The sequence below is a fragment of the Euleptes europaea genome, chromosome 20 (assembly GCF_029931775.1).
Source record: "Euleptes europaea isolate rEulEur1 chromosome 20, rEulEur1.hap1, whole genome shotgun sequence".
Taxonomy (NCBI): Eukaryota; Metazoa; Chordata; class Lepidosauria; order Squamata; family Sphaerodactylidae; genus Euleptes; species Euleptes europaea.
Genome location: NC_079331.1, coordinates 8,043,630 through 8,070,916, shown reverse-complemented (window position 1 = coordinate 8,070,916; position 27,287 = coordinate 8,043,630). Strand labels below are relative to the sequence as shown.

At 49.4% G+C, this 27,287-nt stretch overlaps 1 protein-coding gene across 1 annotated transcript in view; it reads left to right on the top strand.

Annotated features, from left to right (window-relative positions):
• MYO9A (myosin IXA) overlaps window positions 1-23,399 on the top strand; it is a 112,852-nt gene extending 89,453 nt beyond the window's left edge. The window contains exons 30-43 of the mRNA XM_056865903.1: window positions 1,730-1,846; window positions 3,322-3,510; window positions 5,281-5,328; window positions 6,013-6,124; window positions 7,206-7,267; window positions 9,057-9,249; window positions 10,310-10,438; window positions 11,933-12,038; window positions 13,230-13,361; window positions 15,139-15,262; window positions 16,656-16,709; window positions 20,902-21,104; window positions 21,863-22,005; window positions 22,914-23,399. Coding sequence (XP_056721881.1) covers window positions 1,730-1,846; window positions 3,322-3,510; window positions 5,281-5,328; window positions 6,013-6,124; window positions 7,206-7,267; window positions 9,057-9,249; window positions 10,310-10,438; window positions 11,933-12,038; window positions 13,230-13,361; window positions 15,139-15,262; window positions 16,656-16,709; window positions 20,902-21,104; window positions 21,863-22,005; window positions 22,914-23,395 — 2,094 coding nt within the window. The 3' untranslated portion in view covers window positions 23,396-23,399. The remainder of the gene's footprint in view (window positions 1-1,729; window positions 1,847-3,321; window positions 3,511-5,280; window positions 5,329-6,012; window positions 6,125-7,205; window positions 7,268-9,056; window positions 9,250-10,309; window positions 10,439-11,932; window positions 12,039-13,229; window positions 13,362-15,138; window positions 15,263-16,655; window positions 16,710-20,901; window positions 21,105-21,862; window positions 22,006-22,913) is intronic.
• The last annotated feature ends 3,888 nt before the right edge of the window (window positions 23,400-27,287 follow it).

Here is a 27,287-nt window from a genome sequence, read left to right as displayed (position 1 = left end):
TTCAACAGGCTTCCATGGCAGAGTTTTTCCCAGTTCAACACTCAAATCAGTATACCACACTAGCTCTCTCCCAGTTGCTTAGAACATAAGAATATAAGAAAGGCCATGCTGGACTAGGCCAAGGTCCATCAAGCCCAGCAGTCTGTTCACACAGTGGCCAACCAGGTGCCTCTAGGAAGCCTACAAACAAGATGAGGGCAGCAGCATTCTCCTGCCTGTGTTCCACAGCACCGAATATAACAGGCACGCTCCTCTGATCCTGGAGAGAATAGGGATGCATTACGACTAGTTTCCATTTTTACTAGTAGCCATGAATATCCCTCTCCTCCATGAACACGTCCACTCCCCCCTTAAAGCCTTCCAAGTTGGCAGCCATCACCACATCCTGGGGCAGGGAGTTCCACAATTTAACTATGTTTCTGTGGAGGGAATCTGCTGTGCCCCCCCACCTTCTAGTTCGTTGTGCATGGCCCTCTCTGCCTGCTTCACTTACCAAAAAGCAACCCAGAAAGATTTGGATATAAAAGAACCTTTCAAACAGAGTAGCATTCTTACACAGTCATTCTTAAACAGCATTCAAACCATATGAGCAGTAAACCACTCAGTTTTATTGAACTTACAAAAAGAATATGAAGCAAAGGATAAAGCAATATTTAACATATATGACAGTACTTTAAAAAACGTATACATACATTGACAGATACAGAGACAAACAGATACAGAGGCCCCTGGGTCACTTCCAGAGAGAGAGACAGAGATGGCAACCATTCAAAGGGTCTGTGGTCTCTCTATGGAAGGACAAAGAACTGGGGTTTTGGGTTGTTCCTTTATAGAGAGGAGAGGTGGTCCCATATGACCCCTCCCTGTCACATTCTTAGGAAATGAGTTTTCTGCAAATCATGACTTAATTGTTTAGAAATATCTTGTTCCATAATAATTCAATGTCAGTTTTGATATCTGATTGTCTTGTCCATCCATCAATGTTCCCAAAACAATCTCCTCCTAGAGTGGGCAGACAATTTGCCGCCTGCTTGAATGGCCTTGATTTGGAGCACGCAATGTGCTTTGGTTGACTAGCTCCTGTGCCCTTTAGGGTCAAGAGCCTAATTAGAGCTGATGTCAGCTAAAAGTCAGGTCTTGTGTGACTATAGATTATAATATTAAGGTATGCATGTGGTTATTATTTTGTTAACCCAAACTCATTTAATATAAGCTAATATGTTTAAAAATTCTCACGACAGTTTCATGCCCTGTTTCCCAGAAATCTCTGGCTGACCACTGTTGAGGGCAGGAAGTTAGACAAGAGGGACAGTTTAGTCTCATCGAACAGGGATGTTCTTCCAAATAAGGCAGTGTTACCTAAATAGTGGGAGTTTTGCTACCAGTTAGGTGGGATATGGTGGAAGAGCCCTTTATACTGCAAAGACTTGGGGGAGGGTAGTGCATCTCTGTACTTTCCACAGAGGCACACCTTTTGTCTGTGTGAGTGGATGTATATTATCTCCCTGTTGGGGTGGTCAGTGGGGGGCGGGACACTCAGAATAGGAGGGCAGGTGTGCCCCACTGCAACAGTTTCCCTAAGTGCACCTCTTTCTCACATGCAAGTGAACAACTGCTATTCATTCCCGCGCAGAATAGAAAATCGTTCACTGTAGGCCTCCTTTCTTGGGGACCGAACTTGCAGCTGCCCTCTGACAACCCCCAATATCTGATGTTCTTTACTTTGCAGATGAACGATCTGGATAGCGAGGACTGCAAAAAGGACACTCTGGTGGACGTCGTGTTCAAAAAAGCCTTGAAAGAATTCCGGCAAAACATCTTCAGCTTCTACTCTTCAGCTTTGGCAGTAAGTTTACAAGGCGGCTGCATTTGAAGTCAAGGAGGCGAGTGGAACACTTGCTGGTGCTTCCAAATGGCAGAGTCCTTGAGATGATTGTGGGCGTACCGTGACAATGCGTTCATTTCCCGTGAAGGAGAGCATTAGGTTCATTTCTGAGCTGCTTCTCCCCAGTTCTTCTTTCTCCACTTTCATCTTAAGTCTATCATAGGAAGGGTTCTTTTCCCTTTTTGTAACATCCAAAGAACTGTAGGGACCAGAAGGATCCTCTTTAAGACAAGGTCCTCCACACAAGCCCTAACAAGTTTACCCCCAAATCATGGTGACAAGTAAGTAATCACTTTATTTGAGTTTAGCTGTAGGCCATTACAAACATGTCCAGGATACCACAGATATGTACTAAAAGGAAATACGAGGTTAATAAAATGCTGGATTAATAATAGATATATGTAATAAAACTATGCTAAATTGATTCATACAGAGAAATAATAACTAAAAGTTGCGGTGGTGTCCCAATCAGCCCATGGGACCTAGCAACCGTTAAAATCAACTCGAAGGATCAGCTCTCTTACCAACCATATTGCACCTTATTTTCTTTGCTGCCAGAGCATCCAGGGAGGTCTTGTAAGAAACAAACCCATCGGTGTCTTTTAACAAAAATACTAATTTCTCAGCACTAGGACAAGTGTTAAGGCCAGAAACCAACCCTGCAAGAAATTTAGCCCTGGGTTCCACATGTGGAGGGCATTCAAATAAGTAGTGGTATAAGTCCTCCAGAGCAGACTTTCCACAGATGCAAAAAATGCTGAACTTTTGGAATTCGGCAGTAACGTCCAATCATGGTGACAAGAGAAAGTGGGAACAAAGGAAGCAACTCATGTGATTCCTCCAGATGGATCATTCTGGCCTTAGTTGTCATTTGTAAAATGGGAAGAATAGTAGCCTTGCCTTTAAAAAAGAAAGAAAGAAAGGATAGAGAAGAATGGGTTTGACGTGGGGCCTGCTTGTAGACTTCCTGTACTTGAATCTCACATCAGTTGACACTGTATTTTAGCAGTTCTTAGCATTATTGAGCAACAGGCTGGGTTTTGTGGCTGTGGTGTTCATTACCCAGAGGCAAGCCCAATTTTGCCATTGAGCCTCCCTGAGAGTCCTCTCATAGCTCACTCCCTTCCTCCTTCTCGACTCCTGGCTTCTTTTGGGTCCTGACCTGCCGTGAATCCCTGGATTAGAGGAGAAAGCAAGATGGTGGCCTGAAATGGAGAGAAATGCACAGAGCCCACATCTCTCTTTCAGTTATGGAAGGCAGAGGAGGCCAGTGCACCCCTAAATTAGGATTTCTTAACCCAGATTTTTGATCGTTTTGCTGTATGACGCGCACAGTTCTCCCCTTACGTCCCCTTCCCGGTTGTCAAAATTCCAACCCCGAGCATCAAAGGAAACATTCAAAGCGCTTTCTCCCCCCCCCCCCCTGTGCTGCTTAGATGGGCGACGGAAAGAGCATCCGCTACAAAGACCTCCATGCCTTGTTCGAACAGATTTTGGAGAAAACTATGAGGCTGGAGCAAAGGGACTGGAGTGAGTCCCCAGTCCGGGTCTGGGTCAATACCTTCAAAGTGTTTCTGGATGAATATATGACGGAATATATGCCTTTGGATTACGCTGCCTCCAAGGTAAGCCGGCCTGCCGCAGCCTTGAGGGTGGATCTCGCATCCCGCTGGGATGAGGGTTGGGTTCTTCATATGCCTCAAAGAATCACCCCGTTGCGATTTTCCTGCCTTTTGAAGCCTTGTTTTGAAAGACGTGAGGGAGTTTGCTGCTGAAATACTGCTTTCAGCCATGTCCTTGCCCTGCTTAATATTATTTCTTAACATGGTCTCTGGTTGGCGTGTTAGGGCTCCGAAGATGGTGAACGGATCAGCAGCATTGCTCTGAGGCTCCCCCACGACTTTGTTTTTAATTCTTATTCACTCCTCTTGTAAAGCTGTCAGACTAACTCTTGGCTGTTCAGAACTCATAACAGCATCTGTGCAGTTGTTGTTTGGGTAGGACTCTAATCTTATCTATGGTAGGACTCTAATCTTATCTGCCTTGGTTGCTGAGTAATGCTAGCCCGGAGGCGTCTCATTATAGCCTCGTTATAACACCGAGCTAATTTCTTCGGCCCTGTTCCCATTCAGAGTCTGGAGATTGGTTGGCGTGTTAAGTAACCAGCACCTCCGGAAAGGTCTAGCTTCAACATTCACATAGATCGCTGCAAGTTCGTAAAATATAGACTAAAATATGTTGTTGGAATATGGCTATCCTCGGTCCAGTATAACCTGGATGCTGGTGCGCTGCTCGGTTTGAAAAAGGTGCATGAGCGAAGTGGTATCCTGCGTGATTTTTTGCAGGCCACAATGTTATGCTGCTGTCTGGTGGCTGTCATTCTGGAAGGGGGTGAAATCCGTTAGAGCAGGAAGCATGGAAAGAGGGGGGGAGAGCAGATCAGAACGTAGTGCAAGTTTTCCTTTAGTTTTTGGTCCCTTTGTTATAGAGCCCCATTATTAAGAGCGGTAAGCTGCAGTACTGCAGTCAAAAGCTCTGCTCACAACCTGACTTCGATCCCGACGGAAGTCGGTTTCAGGTAGCCGGCTCAAGGTCGACTCAGCCTTCCATCCTTCCAGGGTCGGTAAAATTAGTACCCTGAAGAAGTGAGTATCTGAAGAAGTGAGCTGTGGCTCATGGAAGCTCACACCCTGCCAGAAATTTTGTTAGTCTTTAAGGTGCGACTGGACTTCTACTCTTTTCTACTGCTAGTGACAGAGTAACATGGCTACCCATCGTGATCTTGCTGGGGTAAAGGGAAGATGACTGGGGAAGGCACTGGCAAACTACCCCGTAAACATCGTCTGCCTAGTAAACTTCGGTCAGGCATGACCCGGTGCTTGCACAGGGGACTACCTTGACCTGTTATAAATTTACTGAGAGGTAGCTGCTCATGAATGATTCCAAAGGGAGGGAGGCAGTGGGGGGGAAAGCAAAAACAGTGTGGGTTTCTTTCTCTTCTCGCTCCCATGACATGTCTGTGTGGAAGCAAAAATGTTGGGAACATTTGTGTGTGGGGGGGTGGGGGAAGGGACCTTGGCTGTTCATCTTCAAACTTCTGTAGATTGAAGCAGCATCACTGTTTGCATTGGCCATAGTACCAGGATCCTGGTCTCTACTTAGCCTCCTTTGAACCCATTAAAACCTCCCTTTTAACGAATGCCAGCACGCCCGAAGGCTTGAAGTGGTACGACAGGAGGATGTCTCAGACCGGGGAAGGACTATTAGTGAAGCTATCCCGTGACTTCAATCAAAGGCTTTAATTGTGCAGAAAGTCATATGAGTCGGCAGAATGCTTATAGCAGATGGGACATCGGAGTTCTAATCTTTTGACGTAGTTCCTTATTTTCTTCTAGATGACCAAAACAGAAAGGAAGAAGAGAAGAAAGAAGGAAGCAGATGTCGTAAGTGGAAATCCTTCTCTTTGAATGAAGTTAACTTAGTCTGCATATTAGTCTAAGTGATAAGAATTAACCGTGTCGGAAGGACAACTACTTTGGCTACAACTGCTGCCTATAAATGTTCATAAACTAGATTTTGCTTTGATTTTGAGCTTATTGCATCAGTTCACGTTTAGTGTTGAGATTCAGTCATACCAAGCCAATATGGCTTCTTCTGATTTGCCTGGGCCTGTAGACTTAGGAGTCTCTTAGCAGGATGTGCATCCAAAATGAGAAAGCTGCATCTTCAATGTTGTGACAACTGGAATGTCGCAAGGAACTATTTTTATAGCATTTATAGATTGAGCCATCTGATCTAACGCTGCTGTGCCACCTAGTGAAACAACTCAGATCTGCAGGCCAGTAGCAGACGTTGACATATAATGTTGTTAGCTGGCTCCACAGTGTGACCCTGGGATGGCAGTACTAACCATTTGCTTTCTCCAGATTTCTTCCTACTTAGGCATAGGTGTAATCATTAAAGAAAAGTAATCATCACTTTTACATTAGAAGAGAAAAGTAATCCATTGACTGCAGTGGGCTTAGAAGGGTATAACTCTGCTTAGGATTGCTTTTTAGTAGAAGAGTGAATGTTCAGAAGTCTTCCGTTTTCAGCCGTCACTGAATGTCAAACTCCTTTGTTGGTAGGTAGAAGAACACAACGGTCACATTTTTAAGGCGACACAGTACAGTATCCCCACCTACTGCGAGTTCTGTTCCTCCCTGATATGGATAATGGACAGGGCCTCTGTTTGCAAATGTAAGCATGAATTATTATTCTTTATCTTCTCATCTGCACACCTTTTTCCATTTTTTTTTTTTTTTAATGATTACTTCTCTGGAACTACAATGGGACGTTGAATGCAAAACTGACCATTTGTTAATGGAAATTACCTTCACTGTAGTGCTTTTTAAAATTATTATCATTACTTTAAATTATTTCCAGAAAGGCAAGCAGCAAAATATACCAGGTCTAGAGCAGTAGCTTTCCTGCTGATCCTGCACTGAGCAGGGGGTCGGACTAGATGGCTTGTATGGCCCCTTCCAACTCTATGATTCTATGATTCCTAGGTGAAGACGCAGAGTTGGGAAGCCCGTACATGGCGTTACCTCGCAGTGTTAATGCTGGGGAGAATCTAAGGGGAAGACAGGATTTCCCCCTTTCCCCCCAGCTCTTCACACACACACACCCTGCAGCCAGCTCCATTCTTATTTGGGAATATGCATTTGTCAGTTTCCCTTCTCTTAGCAGACTCCTCTCGGGAGATAACCACTCAAGTAGCCAAATTTTGCCTCCCATTTTGTGGGATTTGTAAACGGCTGATTGAAAACCCTTCCCCATAGAAGATCTTTCCTCCTCTTCTTCAAATCATCCCTCCCAGGACCATCAACTTTTATTATTATTTTAACCTAACTTTGATTTTTATTCAGAGCTGATATTGTATCGAAATAAAATTTGTTTGATTGATGTAAATGCATAAATAAAAACAAAAGTATGCAAATTCCAAGTCATATAGGGCTTTCAGGGCCAATGCCTTCACCTTGAATTGGGCCCAGGAGCAGATTTGAAGCCAGTGCAGATGGAACAAGACTGGAGTGATCTGGTCCCTACGACCAACCCAGACGGCATTCTTGCTGCCATGTTCTATACTTGTAGAAGCATGTCGTTCCTCCCTAAGTGTTGTATCTCTGCCCCGGGATGCATCCTGTCCCAGTTTGAGCACCTGAAGCATCCAGGTGCGAGTATGGGAAACTGCCATCAGGATAGACCCTGCGTCAAGCTGCGGTGCAACAGAGTCGGAGTCTGTGAACTACTAAGTATTTCTTTTCCATCACTGCAGTGTGCAAGTATGCATGCCACCGAAAGTGCTGCCTGAAAACGACGACCAAGTGTCCCAAAAAGGTAAGGTGCCATTGTTTTAATCTCTGGTGCTTTGGAAATTCCCTGGCGGGGGGACTCTCCTTGCGGGTTTCTTAAGGAACGTCCTCTTCAGCTGTCCCCGTTCTTCATCAGCACCACTGACCACACAGAAAGCCCATCCCCTTTTTCCCAGGCCTCTTAGCCTCTTTTCTTGGGACCAAACTAGACATTGGTTTTTTTTTGGCGAAGTGGGTCTGGGTTGCCCAGAGCCAACTGGCTTTCTCTGTAGCTGCAGGGAATATCATTGTAAAGATCAGAGGGGAGCCCCTTTCAGCTTAGAACTGCAGCGTGGGGGGGGGAGCTCCTGCCCCTCCCACCATTTTCAGAAGCAGGCATGTCTCGTTGCTGCAGCAGTGGGCTAGGAGGCAGGTCAAAGGAATGGTACCGGCCACCTGGTTCCCTTCATTCCCACTCGCTTTAGTCTTCCTAGTCTAAAGAGCCTATCGTTGCTTGTTCCTCTCACTGTTTATCAGGAAGCGGAGGCCAAAGAAACGAGGAAACGAATCAGTTGCTGACCACCCTCTTAACTCTTTATCTTTTCATTCTCTCTCATGTTTAGTTCACTCAGCCAGTAGCTGGGGTGACTCCGGGTAACGTATTAGGATGTAGCATGAGCAAAGGCTTGAATGTCATTTGAGAGACTCGCAGGGTGTAATTTGTGCGAAGCGGTTCACACACACCCTCCCTCTCCCCTAGCAGTTTCTTCTCTGTGAGGCCTGAAGAATACATTTGGATGTATTTTCTTCAAAGCCGCTTCGTGTCACCTCATTCCTGACTGGCTCCCTTACAATGCATGAGCTGTGTTGTGAATAAATCAGATTTTTTCAGCTTCCAATAACCCATAGATGATTGATTGTATTCAATTAGGGTAGCGTTTATTTGAAAACGCTGGGTTTTTGTGTATGTGTGTGTAGCTATATTGCACCCCTGTGCGTTTGTGAGACAGAGGAGTGGGGTCTTATGACTATGTGCCACCTGGTATCCAAGAAAGAGCAGCGCCATATTGATCCAGCTGATTCACTGGACCTAAGTTGGATGGCCTTGCCATCAGGTGTTTAACAAATAAGCAATGAAGGTGTTCTGTCCAAGAGCAAATCTGAGAATTCATACCCCTAGATAGTCTGTGAATTTGTTGTCTTAATGGCGGCGGTGGTGAAAAGTGCTGTGAAGTCACAGCTGACTTGTGGCAACCCCCTAGGGTTTCAAGGCAAGAGACATTCAGAGATGGTTTGCCATTGCCTGCAGGGCTGACCCTGCTTAGCTTCCAAGATCTGATGAGAGCGGGCTAGCCTGGGACCCCCCAGTTGGGGGCAGTTATCACCACTGACATTTGAGAAGCCACCTCCTGTGTCAAAAAATCACAAGAGATCTGCAGATGTTTCAGTTGCTTCATTTAGAACCATCAGCTGTGGTGAAGTTAATAAAGAATCAGCCTTTTCCTTTCTCATGGCAGCCTTCTGGCTATTTCCTTCCGTAATGAAAAGCTCTTAACAAGGTTATAACAGCAGAAACCAGATCTTTCTTGCTCTGTTTTCTAAACAGAAGGGTCTTGATGGGTAGGCATGCTTGTCTGTCTGTAGCAGTAGAAAAGAACAACAGTCCAGTAGCACCTTAAAGACTAACAAAATTTCTGGCAGGGCAGAAGCATTCGTGAGCCACAGCTCACATCTGCCTGCCAGGATTGATGCATCCCCTGGTCCGCTGAACTGTGAGCAGTGTTTGCTTGGTGGTCCCCCAGAGGAAACCGATTGCCTCTCCTCTGTCCCTCCAGTACGATCCCGAGCTTTCTTCGCGGCAGTTTGGGGTCGAGCTCTCTCGCCTGACCAGCGAAGAGCGGACCGTGCCCTCGGTGTTCGAGAAGCTCACCAGCTACATCGAGATGCACGCGCTCTACACCGAGGGCATTTACCGGAAGTCCGGGTCGACCAACAAGATCAAAGAGCTGCGGCAGGGACTCGACACAGGTGAGGAGGGCTAGCGGGACACTGTTGAGAAGAGGGGACTTTGCTTGTGTCTGTCTTTGGGACCGATTTGCCGGTCATCTCCCATGGCACGTGCCACACTGAAGCCTTTGTGTCCAGTCTGAATCCCGGTCCGTTGCTCCCCTCCTCACTAGAAGGGAAGGTTGCATCATTCATTACGAGACACTCGGGGGCTGCACCATCAGCCAATATCACTGCGGCGACATTGATCATGAGCAACCAAAATGATTAGGGGAGCTAGAGCAACTGCCCTGTGAGGAGCGGTTAAAACACTTAGGGCTGTTTAGCTTGGAAAGAAGACGGCTAAGGGGAGACATGATAAGAGGTCTATAAAATTATGCACGGTTTGGAGAGAGTGGACAGGGAGAAGCTTTTCTCCCTCTCTCATAATACTAGAACATGGGGTCCTCTGCTGAAGCTGGAGGGTGAGAGATTCCAAACTGATAAAAGGAAGTATTTCTTTACACAATGCATAGTTAAATTGTGGAAATCCCTGCCCCAGGATGTGGTGTGATGGCTTCCAACTTGGAAGGCTTTAAGAGGGGAGTGGGCATGTTCATGGAGGAAAGGGCTATCCATGGCTACTAGTAAAAATGAATACTAGTCATGATGCATACCTATTCTCTCCAGGATTAGAGGAGCATGATGGATATATTAGGTGGTGTGGAACACAGGCAGGATGGTGCTGCTGCAGTTGTCTTGTTTGTGGGCTTCCTAGAGGCACCTGGTTGGCCACTGTGTGAACAGACTGCTGCAGCTGATGGGTCTGGGTCTGATCCAGCATGGCTTTTATGTTCTTATCATAGCAGAGGGCCCTGCCAAGTTCCTGATAGGCTCTGACTGTCCCTACAGGCAAGCTCTTGATGTCTTTTGGGCTGCGCTTCCTGGCTCCATCTATGATCTGTTTTTGGTGTGTGTGTGGGTGTCCCCTCTTTTAGCGTCACCTGTCCCCTTGGCACAGAAGCGCCATCGTTCGCTGAGGCCGAAATGCTGGTTTGCCTCTTGACTCTTTTGTTCTGCTTGCCTCTCTCTGTTCTACCAGATCTGGAGAGCGTGAATCTTGACGACTACAACATTCACGTCATCGCTAGCGTGTTCAAACAGTGGCTCCGAGATCTGCCTAATCCGCTCATGACGTTTGAACTCTATGAAGAGTTTCTACGAGCGATGGGTAAGGAGCCCTCACATGTTGTACATGCAGCCGATCACCCTAAGACAGGAGTGGGCTTTCCATGGTTTAGTGACAGACTTGCACATAAAGTTTTGGGAGGTTAGTTATTCACTATTAAGAGCATCCAGCCTCCCTTTCTGCAGTGCGAACAGACCTAATTTCCTAGACTAAGAAGCAGAAGAGAACTGCTCTGCCAGTTCGTGACTTCAGGACATCTAAGGTTGGACCCAGATTAAATTTTCTGCTGATGGAAGGGCTGCGGCAATTCCCACCAATCCCTATTCTTGCTGTGTACCCCCAATTTGCCTCTCACATTGTTCCTGAGGGTCTTCTGCCCCCCAGGAGTTAGAATTTTGGGAAGATTAGTGGGTGGCAGTAGGAGAGGTGGCAGAATTTTTTCTGTTCTATTGACAGAAGTGCCTTCGGTGAATGGGAAATCCAACCTAAAGAGAGGATTTAATGTATCATGTGAACGGTCTTGCGCTAAGTCTCGTGCTAGGGGCTGTGGCTCAGTGGTAGAGCCTCTGCTTGGCATGCAGAAAATCCCAGGTTCAATCCCTGGCATCTCCAGTTAAAGGGACTAGGCAAGTAGGTGACGCGAAAGACCTCTGCCTGAGACCCTGTAGAACTGCTGCCGGTCTGAGTAGACAATACTGACTTTGATGGACCACGGGTCTGATTCAGTATAAAGCAGCTTCAAGTGTTCATGTGTAATGCCCTTTGCACACGATTGTCTCTGGCTACTTGGAACTTCCAGATAGCCCGTAATTTGGTGGGCTGATAGGGATGAGGCACCAGGAATACGTTATATCGGCGTTTTGTCATTTTATGCCGGCTTCCTCCATTGTATTCCAGACCACACGCTCAGAGGTTGTGCTTGAACCTGTTAATCCCTAAACAGGCTTCGGAGATCCCTCCCTCTCTCTTGTGTCCAGCCGCGATCTGGAAGGTTGTCGACGACCATCTGGGTGACCCAGACCATCCATGTTCCATATTAGGGTTGCAAGGAGCTAGAGAGGCTTTCATAGTTGCAGACACCTCCCTCCCTTTGGAGGTTTGTCAGAGCCTGGGCATCTCTCAGGGTGCTTGCGGAGGTTCTTTGCTGGGAGAGCTGGGATAAAGCTGGTAGAAGGCACGGGGAAGAGGCTAAGGAGCCGTGGCTCAGTTGTAGAGAATCTGCTTGGCATACAGAAGATCCCAGGTTCAATCCCTGGCATCTCCAATTAAAGGGACTAGGCAAATGGTGATGTGAAAGACCTCTGCCTGAGACCCTGTAGAGCAGCTGCCAGTCTGAGTAGACAGTTCTGACTTTGATGGACCGAGGGTCTGATTCAGTATAAGGCAGTTTCATGTGTCCGTGTGTGATGTGTTCGAGTGTTTAGTTTGACCCTGCTGTTCTAATTGGGGGGGAAATCCTTCATATGTACCTTTAAAATTCTGTTCTCCTCCTTGAGCCATCGCTTACAGTACAATGAACAAATGTGGTCTCTACAGGCTTGCAGGAGAGGAAGGAGGCCATCCGCGGGGTGTACTCTGTCATCGACCAGCTTTCCCGCACCCATCTCCACACTTTGGAACGCCTGGTCTTCCACCTTGTCAGGTACCAGTAGTCGATAACAGTGGGGCAAGAGATCCCATTTTCCCATCTCCCAGTGACCGCCACCTTACACAGCGAGTATAGTCGTTCCTTTCTGCGCAGCTTCCCTACAATGAATATTTCCAAAGTCTGCTTACCCAGAGAGAGGCCTGCTTGGTGTCCTGGTGGGCACGTGGTATAGCAGAACGTATTTCTGTTGCCCCAGAAGGTTGGACCAGAACCAACGGGCATTAGGAAGAGTTTTCTAACAGCGCTTCCTCAGTGGAACAGGCTTCCTCGGAAGGTGGTGAGCTCTCCTTCCCTGGAGGTTTTTAAGCAGAGGCTAGATGGCCATCTGTCAGCAATGCTGATTCTATGGTCTTAAGTAGATGATGAGAGGGAGGGCACCTTGGCCATCTTCTGGGCATGGAGTAGGGGGTCACTGGGTGTGTGGGGGGGAGGTAGTTTTGAATTTCCTGCATTGTGCAGGGGGTTGGACTAGATGACCCCGGTGGTCCCTTCCAACTCTATGATTCTGTGATTCTATTTCAAACTGGGGTGGGAAGCAAGTGGGATGTTTCAGAATCAGCGTGATTGCCGAGCAAGGGGGTGACCTCCCGAGAAAGAGATGCCATCCAGAATATACAAAGCTCCAGCTTGAACCGTGAAACCTTGAGTTTCGTTTATCGGCACGCGCGTTTTCCACTCAAGCTTTAGATTTTGTTGTGATGGTAAAAGGAATCCCTGGCGGCTCCAGCATCATTCCACGGATGGCAATCGCTGTAGTTGAATGAAGCCCCCAGGAGCCGTTCCGAGGATGCGCCTACGGAAATTGGCACTCCCGTGTACCACTTCCACGCTCGCAAGCAGATTGCTTCCAATCAATACTTTTGACGCTTTCCATTACCTGGAACTGCGAGGAAGAGAGTTATTTTTGTTGAAACTCTTGCAGTTCAGAATAGCAATTTCCCTCGCCGAACGGCACAGAATTATCCAGAAGAAAAGCAGCTCCTGACACTTAAGCTGTTGATCAGTGTCGGATGAGCTGAGTTGCAAGGAAGAGACTGAGGCGTCATGTAGGGAGTGAAATGGGCCTCGGCCAAAGGAAGAATTTCCCTGCGGGTTTTGGGATGCTTCCCTTTGCGTCTTTCCGCCCTCTCCCAAGGAAACGGTGGGGCTTCTTGTCATTGCTGCCGTGTCTCTGGTGCTGTTTAGGATCGCCCTGCAGGAGGAGGCCAACCGCATGTCGGCGAACGCCCTGGCCATCGTCTTCGCTCCCTGTATCCTCCGCTGTCCCGACACCACAGACCCTCTTCAGAGTGCTCAAGATGTCAGCAAAACCATCAGGTCAGAAGGCACCGTTGTGTATTTAGAAAACCTCGGGGGGCGGGGGGAGAGAGCTTTTCTCCCTGGGAATTTTCTCCCTCTCCCATAATACTAGAACTCAGGGGTCATCCACTGAAGCTGGAGGGCGAGAGATTCAAAACAGGATAAAAGGAAGTATTTCTTCACACAACCGCACAGTTAAATGGTGGAACTCCCTGCCGCAGGATGTGGTGACGGCTGCCAACTTGGAAGGCTCTAAGAGGGGAGTGGACATGTTCACGGAGGAGAGGGGTATCCGTGGCTACTTGTCAACGTAAATACAAGTCAAGATGCATACCTATTCTCTCCAGTATGAGAGGAGCATGCAGAATATATTAGGTGCTGTGAAACGCATGCAGGATAATGCTGCTGCTGTCGTCTTGTTTGTGGGCTTCATAGAGGCACTGTGTGGACAGGCTGCTGGACTTGATGGGCCTTGGTCTGATCCAGCAGGGCTTTTCTTATGTTCTTATGATGCACACCTATTTTCTCCAGTCTCAGAGGAGCATGCCTATTATATAATTAGGTGCTGTGGAACACAGGCAGGATAATGCTGCTGCAGTCGTCTTGTTTGGGAGCTTCCTAGAGGCACCCGGTTGGCCACTGTGGGAATAGACTGCTGGACTTGATGGGCCTTAGTCTGATCCAGCAGGGCTTTCCTTATGTTATTATGTTCTTAACACAGAACAGTGCCGCTTTCCCCTGCTTAAGAGAGGGATTAGTGCCTTTCTGTGACATCAGCAGATGTTGCACCAATCCACCCCTTCCTCTCAGGCCTGTTTGCATGCCTAGCAACCGTTGCTTCAACACAAAGGAAAGGGGAAAGACAGAGAAGCATTTCAAGGGGTGGAGAGGGAAGAGGCAGGAGTGGGTGGGGAGGAAAACCAGCTAGAAAGAGAAGGTGGGGCTGGCACTTGCTCCATCTTAGCTCATCTTTATGGCTACAGTTCTACGCATTCCCACCGTTGGGCTGGCATTTCCATAGCGACGGTTGCAAATGAGCTTGGAAGTAGGCTCAACGCAATCACTCTGGCAATGGCAGAATTTAGCCGCCTAAGGCGCAGTCCAGTGAAAATCCTAGGAATATGATTCTCCCCCCCAAAAAAAAATGTTCAGAATGGAGCATATTTTGATGCTTAGTAAAGAATAGCTTTAAAACCTGTTTTTGCTTTCTCCTCCAAGTCTCAAACCTACACTATATGTTAAGTAAAGGTAAAAGGTAAAGGTCCCCTGTGCAAGCACCGGGTCATTTCTGACCCGTGGGGTGACGTCACATCCCGACGTTTAGTAGGCAGGCTTTATTTACGGGGTGGTTTGCCAGTGCCTTCCCCAGTCATCTTCCCTTTACCCCCAGCAAGCTGGGGACTCATTTGACCGACCTTGGAAGGACTGAAGGCTGAGTCAACCTTGAGCCGGCTACCTGAAACCGACTTCCGTTGGGATCGAACTCAGGTCATGAGCAGAGCTTAGACTACAGTACTGCAGCTTACCACTCTGCGCCACGGGGCTCTTAATATGTGCTGGCAAAGACGCAGTTGCCGCTGTGCATACATACCGTGGACGAGGGCATTGGGAAACAGATATTGGATTCCCTGAAATGGAAGCCGTTCAGATGGGCTGGCTCTTCCAGTTTCCCACTCGCAACTTTCAGAAATAGAAAAAAAAGATCTCCTTAGCAGGTGGATGCTATCACCAGGTCTAGGCCCAGAGAACTGGCTTCAGAGCATCAATTTTGCCTCTCGGACTATTTCCCCCCCAGCTGCGTAGAGTTGATTGTTGTCGAGCAGATGAACAAGTACCGAGCACGCCTCAAGGACATCAGCAGCCTCGAGTTTGCAGAGAACAAAGCCAAGAGTCGGCTGTCGTTGATCCGCAGGTCTATGGTAAGGGACGAGATGGGACCCTGATCCCCTTCTTCCCCACCCCCAATGCCCCAGATTAGGAAGAAATGTTTGCAGAGATGCAGCGCCTTCCCCTCCCACATTACTTGACGCAACTTCCCTCACTGAGAGAAAATCTGGAGAAAGATGAGGTTGAGCGGTGTGTGTTTGTTTCTGTAGTTTATTTGTTCAATACTGCCTTTTCTTGAGTTCGAGACTAACGCATGTCAGTTGATGGTTTAGGGATTTGGGTAGGAAGCCATCCGTCCTTCTCTTTCTTTCCGCTCCCCCTAACCTTCTCTCCATTCGGTCTCCCCTAATCCTTGACACATCTCAACCCTTTATGCACTGCCCACTCCCACATGGGAACTGTTGGCCCTCTTCCGAGTATCAGACCTGCTAACAAGAGGCTAGATGGCCATCTGTCAGCAATGCTGATTCTATGACCTTAAGCAGATGATGAGAGGGAGGGCAACTTGGCCATCTTCTGGGCATGGAGTAGGGGTCACTGGGGGGTGGGGTGGGGGAGGTAGTTGTGGATTTCCTGCATTGTGCAGGGGGTTGAACTAGATGACCCTGGTGGTCCCTTCCAACTCTATGATTTGACGATTCTATTCTATGATTCTAACAAACCTGCGGAAAGCGCGAGCAGCGTCTGGCAGACTTTGCCTTCCCGGAGGCAATCCTTGCAGGCTTCCCTTTAACTTCTCAGGGTATCCTTCGTGGACTTGGGCTGCTTTCTCTTGCATGTGAATTGGCCTTTCTCCGTGGTGATCTCATAATGCTGTCCCCTCGGCACTGCTTCCCGCAGGCTGGGCTTAACATTGGCCTGCCTCCCGCATGCATGAGCAAGCGGGAGAACTTGGGCGGAAGCCGCCAGGCATCCTGCAGTCAGTGCAGGCCTGCCTCTGAGCTTCCTCTTGCCTCACTGCCATTCCCGGGGGTACAAAAAGCTTGACCGCTCTGAGCCAGGCTGCTGTGTTTCCAGCGTCAAAATGACCCGGTTTGGGGTGTGTGTGTCTTGTCTCCCCCTCTGCTGCTGAGATCCGAACACGCGGCAGGCTGTGCGATGCGCCACATTTGGCTTATATAACGAGGACCCAAAGAGGGCTGGCTGGTCTTGCGGGGGGGGGAGCCAGATTCCGCGCTGCTGGAGACGAGCAGCAGGCGCTCCGGACCCCACGCAGCACGATCCGCCGAGAGCCCGGCTTCAGTCGCAGCTAGCGCTAACCCTCCTCTTGCGTCGCAGCGCAGCGGCTTGGCACTCGGCGGCTCTTCCTTGCAGATGCGGCCGAGGGGGCGGCTTCCATTTGCAAGCCCGGCAGCTCTTGGAAAGGGGCCGCTGGCAGGCACACTCTAACCTGCTCCTTTCCTTTTCCTGTCCTCTCTAATCCAGAAACCTGTACTAATTGCCGTTAGATTTATGAGCATAACCCGCAGTTCGATCCCGGTATGTATCAGAATTGCATCGCAACTGACCTTGTGCTGTTTAACCCCCTTCGCTCATTCCAGTGCTGCTGCATGCTCCATGCCCACAACCCACACTTCATACTTGTGTGTGTGTGTGTGTGTAGTGTGTGTGTATGTTTTCTTACACTGCCTTCTGTTTCTTGGGGTCAAATAGCCTCAGGTAGAAAGTGCACATGAGACGGTGTTTTCCAAAAAGCTTAAGGGCAGGAGAAACTAAAACAGATGCCGAGGAGTGTCTGGTTTGCTGTGGGCCGGGGTTTTTGCTTCCTTCAGATGCCTGATGCCAAAGCGATCTCCAGAGAAGTAGAAGATGCTAATCGTCCACTAGATGTGCTTCTGCCCTTCCGCAGGAGCAACTGAACAGCTCGGAAGTAGGCAGAGCGTTTGGAGCGGGGTTGTCGATTTGAAAACTTGCATTCCCGCTTTGTGACTTGACACCCACACATACACTGATTCTTACACCCTGTTTTGCCCACTTTGCCCTGTTTGTGCCAAGGGGAGGAAGGGAGACAGACGGCGTCTCCTAGAGCTGTTGATACCACAACCACCAAAGCTGAGGCTGTTTACAGGAGCTGGTGCCTATAGCCGTAGCAGAGGGCTGAACTCTGCAGGCACTCCCGGCCAGGTTTCGTCCAGCATCCCGCAAAGCCTCATGGTGGAGCTTGATCTCCTAATGCCTCATGACTAGAGGGGATCCCCCGGGGGGCCAGCCACACCCACCACCCTCTGAGCTGATCTTCTGCCTGGGCTTTCCGCCTTCTCTGCTCCGGGGGAGACTGTGGGGTCCCTGTCAACCGGCGGAGCCCTCAGCAGGTTCCTCTGTAGTCTCGGTCTCTGACACTGCTTCTGCTCTCAGGCCACCTGGGCTTCTGGCCCGGCAGTCAGACGGCCCAGGCAATTCGAGGTCTGCCAGGGTTTTGGTTTCCGTGGGATCAGCGTCCAAGTCTCCTGAGTCTTCTGATGAGGACTCGTCAGGCCCAACCTGGACACCTTCCAGCGTGGTGTAGTGGTTAAGAGCGGTGGTTTGGAGCGGTGGAGTCTGATCTGGAGAACCGGGTTTGATTCCCCACTCCTCCTCCACATGAGCGGCAGAGGCTAATCTGGTGAACTGGATTTGTTTCCCCACTCCTACATACAAAGCCAACTGGGTAACCTTGGGCTAGTCACACTGTCTCAGCCCTACCTACCTCACAGGGTGTCTGTTGTGGGGAAGGGAACGTGATTATAAGCCGGTTTGATTCTTCCTTAAGTGGTAGAGAAAGTTGGCATATAAAAACCAACTCTTCTCCTTCTCCTCCTCTCTTTCTTCTGCTGCTCTAAGATCATAAACAGGGATCTCCTGGAACCAGTTAAATCCTCACTTTGGAAGAGCTTTCTTCTCCCCCTTGTCCCACCACTTACGCCTTTAAAAGCCCCCAAAATCCCAGCATGTCTTGAATTTTTAAAAGAGAACCAGAAGGAAGGGGCTGTGGCTCAGTGGTAGAGCACCTGCTTGACGTGTAAAGAGTCCCAGGCACCTCCAGTGTGGGTCCCTTCCCAGTGGGGACCCAAAGTGGCTTAGGGTGTCATCCCCCCTGCATTTTATCCTCACAACAACCACCTCTGCGAGGTAGGTTAGGCTGACAATATGTGACTGGCTCATTGTCACCCAGCGAGCTTCTGCAGCAGGGTGGGGATTGGAACGTGAATCACCCAAATCCTAGTCCAGCATTCTGAGCTCTATACCACACTGGCTCTCCTAGAAGGAACTGTAGCCTTTCTATGCTAGATGCATGCATAGCAGGTCACAACTAAAGCCCTTCAAGCAGGCCATTTTGGGGAGGGCAGAGGGGCCATGGTGCTTCCCACCTTCTGGGGTGCTTTTGCTTATTCTCTTCTCTCGTCCCCTCCCCTCTTTCTGTCCCCCTCCTCTTTACTGCACGCCTCGTCCAGACACCTGAAGGAGGATCTGTGCAGGAGCTTACCTGTGTATGGAGAAATCTGTCCCACATCCTGTTTCTTTCCATCTCGTCTTCCAAAATAAAACATACCAGTTCTCGGTGTTTTGTAACACAAATTCCAGAACCTTTAAAAAGTAAAATCAGCCAGGAGTTTTCTTTTATCCAAATCTCTTTCCGCTCATTGGCCTTCTGTTTCTGATTACACCAATTGTTATACAGCACTATACCTAGGGTGCTTAAAGTAATTCCATTTTTATCACTTTGAGGATGAAAAAGGCAGTCCTTGGAGTTTCTTTGACCATCTTCCAAAGGTTGAAGGGAGCTAGCATGGTGTAGTGGTTAAGAGCGGTGGTTTGGAGTGGTGGACTCTGATCTGGAAAACCGGGTTTGATTCCCCTCTCCTCCACATGAGCGGCAGAGGCTAATCTGGTGAACTGGATTTGTTTCCCCGCTCCTACACACGAAGCCAGCTGGGTGACCTTGGGCAAGTCACAGCTGTTAGAGCTCTCTCAGCCCCACCTACCTCACAGGGTGTCTGTTGTGGGGAGGGGAAGGGAAGGTGATTGTAAGCTGGTTTGAGTCTCCCTTAGGTAGAGAAAGTCGGCATAAAAAAACCAACTCTTCTTCTTCTGAAGGCTCTCACAGTTTATTAGAACCCTGACCCAAACATCCTGCATTCGCTTTTGAACAAATTGTGCTGAGGGCCAAGAACTTCTTAGAAGCTGCTTTTGTTCCATTCTAGGTCAGATTTCCCATTTCACACATTACATGGTATATGCCTACAGCCATGTTGTATATGGGTGCAGTTATTTGTGTGAATTTCTGAACGTGCATTGGTTCCAGAAAAGAATCCAGGGCCCAGATCGCACATACTGGTGTACACATGTTCCTTCAAAGCAGGTACAACTATAGGAATAACTCCACAAGCACACAAGCAGTCTGTGCATATATGGCAAACGCAAATTGAACACATGCTCACTGAACCTTAGGAAAAAGGCTACTTAAGAAAAGAGGCAGCATCGAAGGGTGAGGTCAATGAAATTAGTTTCTGAAGACAGATCGTGTAGAAAAGCACATGGGATTCAGCGGCTTTTGGAAATGCTAGAGGACGATAAAAGCAGAATTATTCTTCAGATTGGGCTGAGGGTTCTTCAGAGGGATGTGTGATGTCGCCATTATCATTTCACGGCAGGGCAGAGCCAGGAAGCTCTGCTAGCGCATGCCACTTTAAATGTTCGTCTCTGGTTTATGTGTGAAAGCATAATCTGTGGGAGCCAGGACCTTCTGGATCACTGTTGCGATATGCCTTGCCAGTGTATTCGAAGGGATAGTTTCCCATTGCTGTGCATGAGAGCACTGCACCATGCGCAACCTTTTGGTCTCTTCGGGGAGTGTCAATCAGGAGGGCAGCCATAACCCCAAAGGTAGCTTTCCCCGTTGTTCCCATGTTTTCTCGCTAGAGACATAGAGGACTGAAATATGGTTGCCACTCAACTGCGGCCTGCAAGGGTGAACATTTGTGGGGATGTAGGAACGGCAAGTTGAGATTTGGTGCCTTTGAATCTAGAGATTTTCTACTGTCTGTTTCGTCTAGACATTAGGAATAATTTTCTAACAGTCAGAGCGGTTCCTCAGTGGAACAGGCTTCCTCGGGAGGTGGTAAGCTTTCCTTCCCTGGCGGTTTTTAAGAAGAGGTTAGATGGCAGTGCTGATTCTGTGACCTTAAGCAGATGATGAGAGGGAGGGCACCTTGGCCATCTTCTGGGCATAGAGTATCGGTCACTGGGGGTGTGGGGTGTGAGGAGGTAGCTTGGAATTTCCTGCATTGTGCAGGGGGTTGGACTAGATGACCCTGGTGGTCCCTTCCAACTCTATGCTTCTTCTATGATTCTTCCCGTATTAGTTTTGCTGTTAGTACCACTGTCTTAATGTGGATCATTAGAAAGATATCAGTCGACTGCCTTTTGGCATCTAGTTTACATAGATCATTTTTCCAAATAAGAGGAGAGAGGGAGTTTTAACGTCCACAGTGCAGCCGAGAGCCCCTAGATTATCTTTGTGCACACGCTTCCTGTCCTTTCCGTGTCTCTCTGCCGGTCACCTGCAGACACTGTTCGTTTGCTCATAACATTAACTAAGTCCACCTCTCTGGGGGGAACCAAGTTCTTTCTTCTGAGTCTGAGAGTTGGGCGGAAGGTCCCACCCCCCGAATTAATGCCGCTGCTTCCGCAGGGCAAAGGGCGCCTACGGCGAGGGACCTACCCGAGCGCGACGTCGCCGGCCGTCATGCGGCTGCCCTCCGTCTCGGACGCCCCCGAAGAGGCCCCGAGCAGCGAGGAGGCCACGGAGACAGATGCCACGGAGCAGCAGCAAGTGGCCATGCAGCAGGAGGAGAGGGTGCTGACCGAACAGATCGAGAGCCTGCAGAAAGAAAAGTGAGTCTGGGTTGGGTGGAGGAGAGGAGGGTGCTTGAGCCCACTCCGCTTTAGGAAAGCCAGAGAGGCGGTGTAGATTTAGAGGGTCAGGCTCGGACCAGCAAGATCCCAGTTCAGATCCCCCCTTGGCTGCAAAGTTCAATCACCGGCATCCCCAGTTAAAGGGACTAGCCAGGTAGGTGATGTGAAAGACCCCCACCTGAGACCATGGAGAGCCCCTGCCAGTCTGAGTGGACAATGCTGACTTTGATGGACCCAGGGTCTGGTTCAGTAGAAGGCAACTCCATGTGTTCATGCGTTGATTGGGTGACCTCCAGCCCTTTCACTCCCCCTCCCTTGGCCTAACCTTTTCTTACATGGTGATTGTGAGAATAAGTTGGGTGGGAGTACCGTGTACACTGGTCCTGAGTTCCTTGGAAGAATTGCAGGATAACTATGTGAAGGGAAATACAAGCTGGGGATACCAAACTGGGAATCCACATTAAGCCTGAAATGACTCTGAAAGACAGTTGATAAATATTATTGATATGTATTGCCTAGATGCCTTACAGAAGTAGCCAGAATCTTTCTGGAGTCCTAATGGGCAAATATCAAATACTGTGTCTTCAGCTGAGATGCTTCCATTTCTCTTTGCTAGACAATTTTGTTACCTACAGTATCCCAGGCGTTTTTCTACAGATAGACCATCACTTCCAGTCTTCCTCTCAATGCTACTGGTTTCTCTCCATCCCCTAACTTTCTTTGCGTTTTTGTCTCAGGGAAGAACTGACGTTTGAGATGCTGGCTCTGGAGCCGCGAGCTTCCGACGATGAGACCCTGGAGTCCGAGGCCTCCATTGGCACGGCGGACAGCTCGGAAAACTTGAACTTTGATTCTGAAAGCGCAGTCTCGGACAGATCAGGTGAACGGGCGCCTTGTTTGGACGAAATCTGTGTTTTAAGGGCTTTGGCCAGATTCTGGAATTAAGCCTTCTCCCATCCCTTCCTGACGCCACCTCGTACCCCTTACCTGCCTGTGCGTCCTTCCCCTGCCCGCTTATGACCAGCATGGTGTAGTGGTTAAGAGCGGCGGACTCTAATCTGGAGAACCGGATTCGATTCCCCACTCCTCCACATGAAGCCAGCTGGGTTACCTTGGGCTAGTCACAGCTCTCTCAGCCCCACCTACCTCACAGGGTGTCTTGTTGTGGGGAGGGGAAGGTGATTGTAAGCCGGTTTGAGTCTCCCTTAAATGGTAGAGAAAGTCAGCATATAAAAACCAACTCTTATTCTTCTTCCTCCACATGAAGCCTGCTGGGTGATCTTGGGCTAGTCACAGTTCTCCCAGAACTCTCTCAGCCCCACCTACCTCACGAGGTGTCTGTTGTAGGGAGGGGAGGGGATGGCAATTGTAAGCCACTTTGAGACTCCTTAAAGGTAGAGAAAATTGGGGTATAAAAACCAACTCTTCTTCTTCTCCCACCACCCACACTCACAGCCACTTACGTGCCCTTTTCTCAGTGGCACTGTGTGGCGTGTGGGGCTGGGAGTGCCCTTGCGGTGACCCTCAGGAGCACCACTTGCTCTACCTGCGCACTCTTCCCTGGAGGTTCTGGTCAGCCCAGGAGCACGGGAGAGGCGTTCTCGCAAGCAAGTGGGCGAGGGATGGGCACACAGGCCGGTGGCAGAGGAGGTATGCTGGTGGGGGTCGGTGGCGGTGAGCCCTGCCGGAAGCCCATGACCCTGGTCGGCGCCTGACTGCAGGGCATGCTGATGCCAGCACAGCATACAAGTCCAACACTTAATCTGTCTTACATCTCCTTCCTACCAGAGAGAAGTTTAGCTGTCGGCCCACTGAGACCCATCAAGGCAGAATCCACCACCAACCGGTCTCGGAGGCACCTGAGGAAGCAGCCGGACTCTCTGGACTCCGTGGACTCCTCTGTATCTTCTCCCTCCCTCTCCCCGTCCTCCTCTTCCTCCTCCTGCTTACCTCACGTAACGAGGAAGCGATTCCAGATATACTCCAAATCACCTTTCTACCGGGCAGCTCCCTCCGGGGGGCCCACAACGCCCGAGCGATCCCCAGGGCATCTGAAAGGTCTGGACGACAGGCCCCAGTTCACGACCAGGGGGACTTTCAACCCCGAGAAGGGCAAGCAGAAACTGAAGAATGTGAAAAACTCTCCCCCGAAAGCCAAAGAGCCCCCCGAGGGGGCTGCCGGGCCGGGCCGCCGGAGGCACCCCGATGCTGCCGATTGCAACAGCCCCCAGCAGTTGGTGCTGCTCGGGAACAACGAGTTCATGGTGTGAGCTGGCCAGCAAGAGCCGAACAAGAACGTCTTTCCCTCGGCGTCTCCTCTCCACTCCAACGCCGCTGCCACTGCCTGCACTGTAGACCAGCTGCCTGTTGCCCGCGTTGGCTTCTCCTCCCTTGTCGCTTGGGACGCCAGTGTTGCCACGCCGGCGCTGAAGAGCAGAGGCTGGGCTCCGGACAAAAGCCCACGGTGGGAGGCATCCACTGCGGCCTTGGTCGTCTTTGGCTTCTGGATCTCGGAACCTTCTCAGGCTATTAGATTGGGAATTTGTGACGAGACAACTGAAGCCAGGGGAAAGGACGGCTGCTATTTCTTGAGTCTCTTGGGGCCATCTTTGCGGGGCAGGGAACGCTCCGCCTGGCCAGGAACCCCAGAAAGGGTAGCCAGGGGGCGAGAGACCAGTTCTTGGCTCTCCTTGTCAAAGCTGCTGACTTTAGGACGGGGTGGATTTTTTTTTTTTTTTTTTTTTTGCACTGGGATTTAAGCATGGACCTCGGTAGAAGGAACCACAGCAAAGAGGAGACCATTCCCTTTGTTCCGAGCTATTTATAACACACTCCGTAGTGTTGACCGATGATACAAAAACGCTCGTTTTCATTCAAGCACTTGTCAATCTTGCCTGTTGTGGCAAAGAAATTTATTGTTTTTTGTTTGGGGCTGTTTGTCGTTCCTTTTAGCTTCAGTTGTTGACAGTGTCCGAATCACCCATTGCCCGTTTGACTCCAGGTAGGTCAAAGCCAAAACATTTTGTGCTGAATTTCCAGTAGCCATAACCGTGACAAGTGTCCTGTGTGGGGGTGTCCAGACATGCACAGGATAAGATTTCCAGAAAAAAAAGGCAAGAGCGTTTTTAGGATTTAGATCCCTCAGTCTTTCTGAACGCGCCCGCGCGAAAGGATGCACAGGCAGGAAGGGTGACAGACCGAGGAAAACGTCTCTTTCGCCAGCTGCTTTATTCCGGTCGAGGGGGGAAATTGTCCAAGTACGGAGAAGCGATAAGGTAGGCTGCTGTCCAGATCAGTCTGTTTACCGATGCGATTGAGCTTTTTCTTTCTGAACATCAGTATTAAACAAAAGCAAAAACAGAAACAAAAAAACACACCAGAGGCTACTTGAAGCTCTTTGTTAGTATTATGGTTACTGAAGTTCAATGTAAATAAAACTTTTTTTTCTTTTTCTTTTTTTTTAATTCTCCCCTCCCCTCAAAAGTGGGACATTTAAGCCAGGATGGTGAAAGGGTAGTGGTGGGGGGGGGGATAGTAGAATTAGACCGGAGGACTTTGCAGTATGGAGTTGCTAACGGTCATTCTTTTTCACCGCTCGGGTGTCACGGGGGAACTCGGCCAGCCTCTTGAGTTTGGAGCATTCAGGAGTTCATTGTTACAATTAAATTGTTTTGGAAGTGGTTTGCGGGACACTCCCTCCCTCCCTTGTTAGCTTTGGCAATAAGATATGTAGGGGAAAAGGAGATGCTGATGGGCGACCACCCCCTTAGAGAAGTCCCCTTTTCAGAGTATCTGCTAGCACTTTCAAAATGGGTCAGACCACATAGCATAGGATTCAAGAGGAGGGCATGACATTTGTGCTTATTTGGCCATTTTATTTGGCATCGCCCACACAAATGTAGCTGCAGCTTTAAACAATGTATATCCATTTCATTTGGATCTAAAGGCAGAGGCAGCATCTGTACCACAGATCATTGTGAGCGTAAAACATGCCCTCTGATGTCCTTTGAAACCAGTTTGCTGCCGGAGTTACACTAATGTCAAGCGGATCCCAACGTCTGCCCTGTTTCCTGTGGTGGCTGGCTGAGGATAAGTAGGGAGTCAGTGGTTTAAAGCCGCTACAAAGTGTGAGCAGTCCCTTCAGATTCAACCAGAAGAGTTTGCGGACCATCATTGATAGTCTGGCTGCTGGATCCTAGTTTTCAATAACTGGGGGGGGGGGCACCATGAAGGCCCCCACAGGAGGGTCACAGGGTGACCCATCTTGGGTGGACTAGCTTTGTAGGTTAAAAAAAGTATACACACACACACAAAAAGTTTAGTGCCCTCAGCAGATCAGTGGCTGCTTTTGGTCAGTTTGTGGTTGGAGAAATCACCATGAAAGAAGCCTTGCTTATTAGAGGAGTTGTTTGAACTTCAAACCAAGGACTGTCCCTCAAGAGAAATCCACAACCCTGGGCCACAACGATGGATTCGCAACACAGCCCTTTGGCTTTGCTCTCTTCGCCAGGGTAATTGACAGCACCAGCCAGGGCCAGTACGTTGCCCGAGCAGCTGCTGGGGCCACCGACGTGGGAGGGGTGCCAAAGGGGCGGTGCGCCTGACATCACCTTCTGCGCCATCTCCACTGTTACTAGGTTCTTCCTCCCCATCCTGCCTCAGAGCCTGCCTTCTTCGCAGCCGCCCTCCCAGGATCTAAGGCTGGTTAGCTGGAACCAGTCCTGAGCACCGTTGTCTCCACGGTGGCGTTGGGGTCTTCTTTGCTCAGGGGTGAGGCACCTCTGCTGATACCCCCCCCAAGTGGGTAGTTTTCCAATGTGCTTTTTTTTGTTTTGTTAAGGTCTCAGCCCATATTTCCTTTCTGACCCCCAACAGTTCGAATTGTGCTTCATAAGATGCCCAGACCCAGCCATCTCAAGAGTGCTCATCCAAACCTAACAAAGGGGGCACGTTGTCTCCGAAGCACCGTGTTTCCGTCTGGAGTCCCGGCCAGTGAAGCGGCATGCCCCAGCGCCTTTGGGTCTGCGTCCCCACTACAGTGGGTTGAAGTCCAAGGTGGGCTGTAACTGAGTCATTCTGACCAAAGGGGAAAAGGGAAGTCTGGCTTTGGGGTCCGGCCAGCAGCAGTATTAATAGATAAGGATCCAGGCCGAGCTCAACAGAGGGACCTCTCTTCTCCCACTGCGTGGTGCTAGCTAGTCGCAGGTTAAGTCCAGTCCACACATGCAGGAGGAGGAGGTTGCAGAATTGACAGCATGACCGCAGGCGGCGGGCTCCACCTTTGAACGTCGCATCCACACCCCTGCCAATAGAAAGGTTCTACCCCCTCTTTGCTCACATTGCTGGTTTTCTGTTTGCTGGCCGCTCTTAGGGTAGGGGAGCAAGTCCAAAATGTGAACTTCTGCCTGCGCTCAAGTGCCGCAGGCTGCTCTGCCATTTCCTCCTCCTGCGCATGCGGATCAGGCCTAATCTAGACTCCACTCACCCACACAGCCTTCTCCAAGTAGCGCAACACCCTTCAGAAGAACCAGTTCTCGTTCGCTCCAGCAGTGCTCGACAAGGACGCAGAGACGCCCTTATCAGTACACTCGCGTTGAACCTCAATCCCCAACACTCCACAAAGAACCTTCAGTCAGTTTCCGTGCTGGGAGAAATGAGCTTTGCATATACTCCAAGGGACTTAACACCCCTTTTCTTCCAACGCAAAACCCTTTCGTCAGAATCGGCCTGGGGGGGCGGGGGGACCAATGTATTTTGGGGTGGGCCCGGTCTGACTTGTTGGTTGTTGGAACTATTTTGAACACAGGCAGCAGGAAGGAAGAGCCTTTCAGCTCCGTTCCCCGTCCATATTTCTGCCTGGCGCCTGTCTTCCGAACGCCCGGTTCGCTCTCCTCCTCCCGCTGCCCCCCCCACAAGTATAGCCCTGTAAGCGTTATGGGAGGGAGGGTCCCGGACCTCTTCGACTCATTGTATTAAATGAATGTACTTACCACTGGGAAGGACATTGGCTGCATATAATTATTTTTAATGGAAATTTTTAAAAGTAATTTATAAGTATACTGAGTGTAAATTTTGAAAGCAGACTTATGTATTGTTAAAGGATATATTGTCCTGTGTCATAACTCTATGGATTTTACCTGTTCGAGGAAGAACTCTATAAAA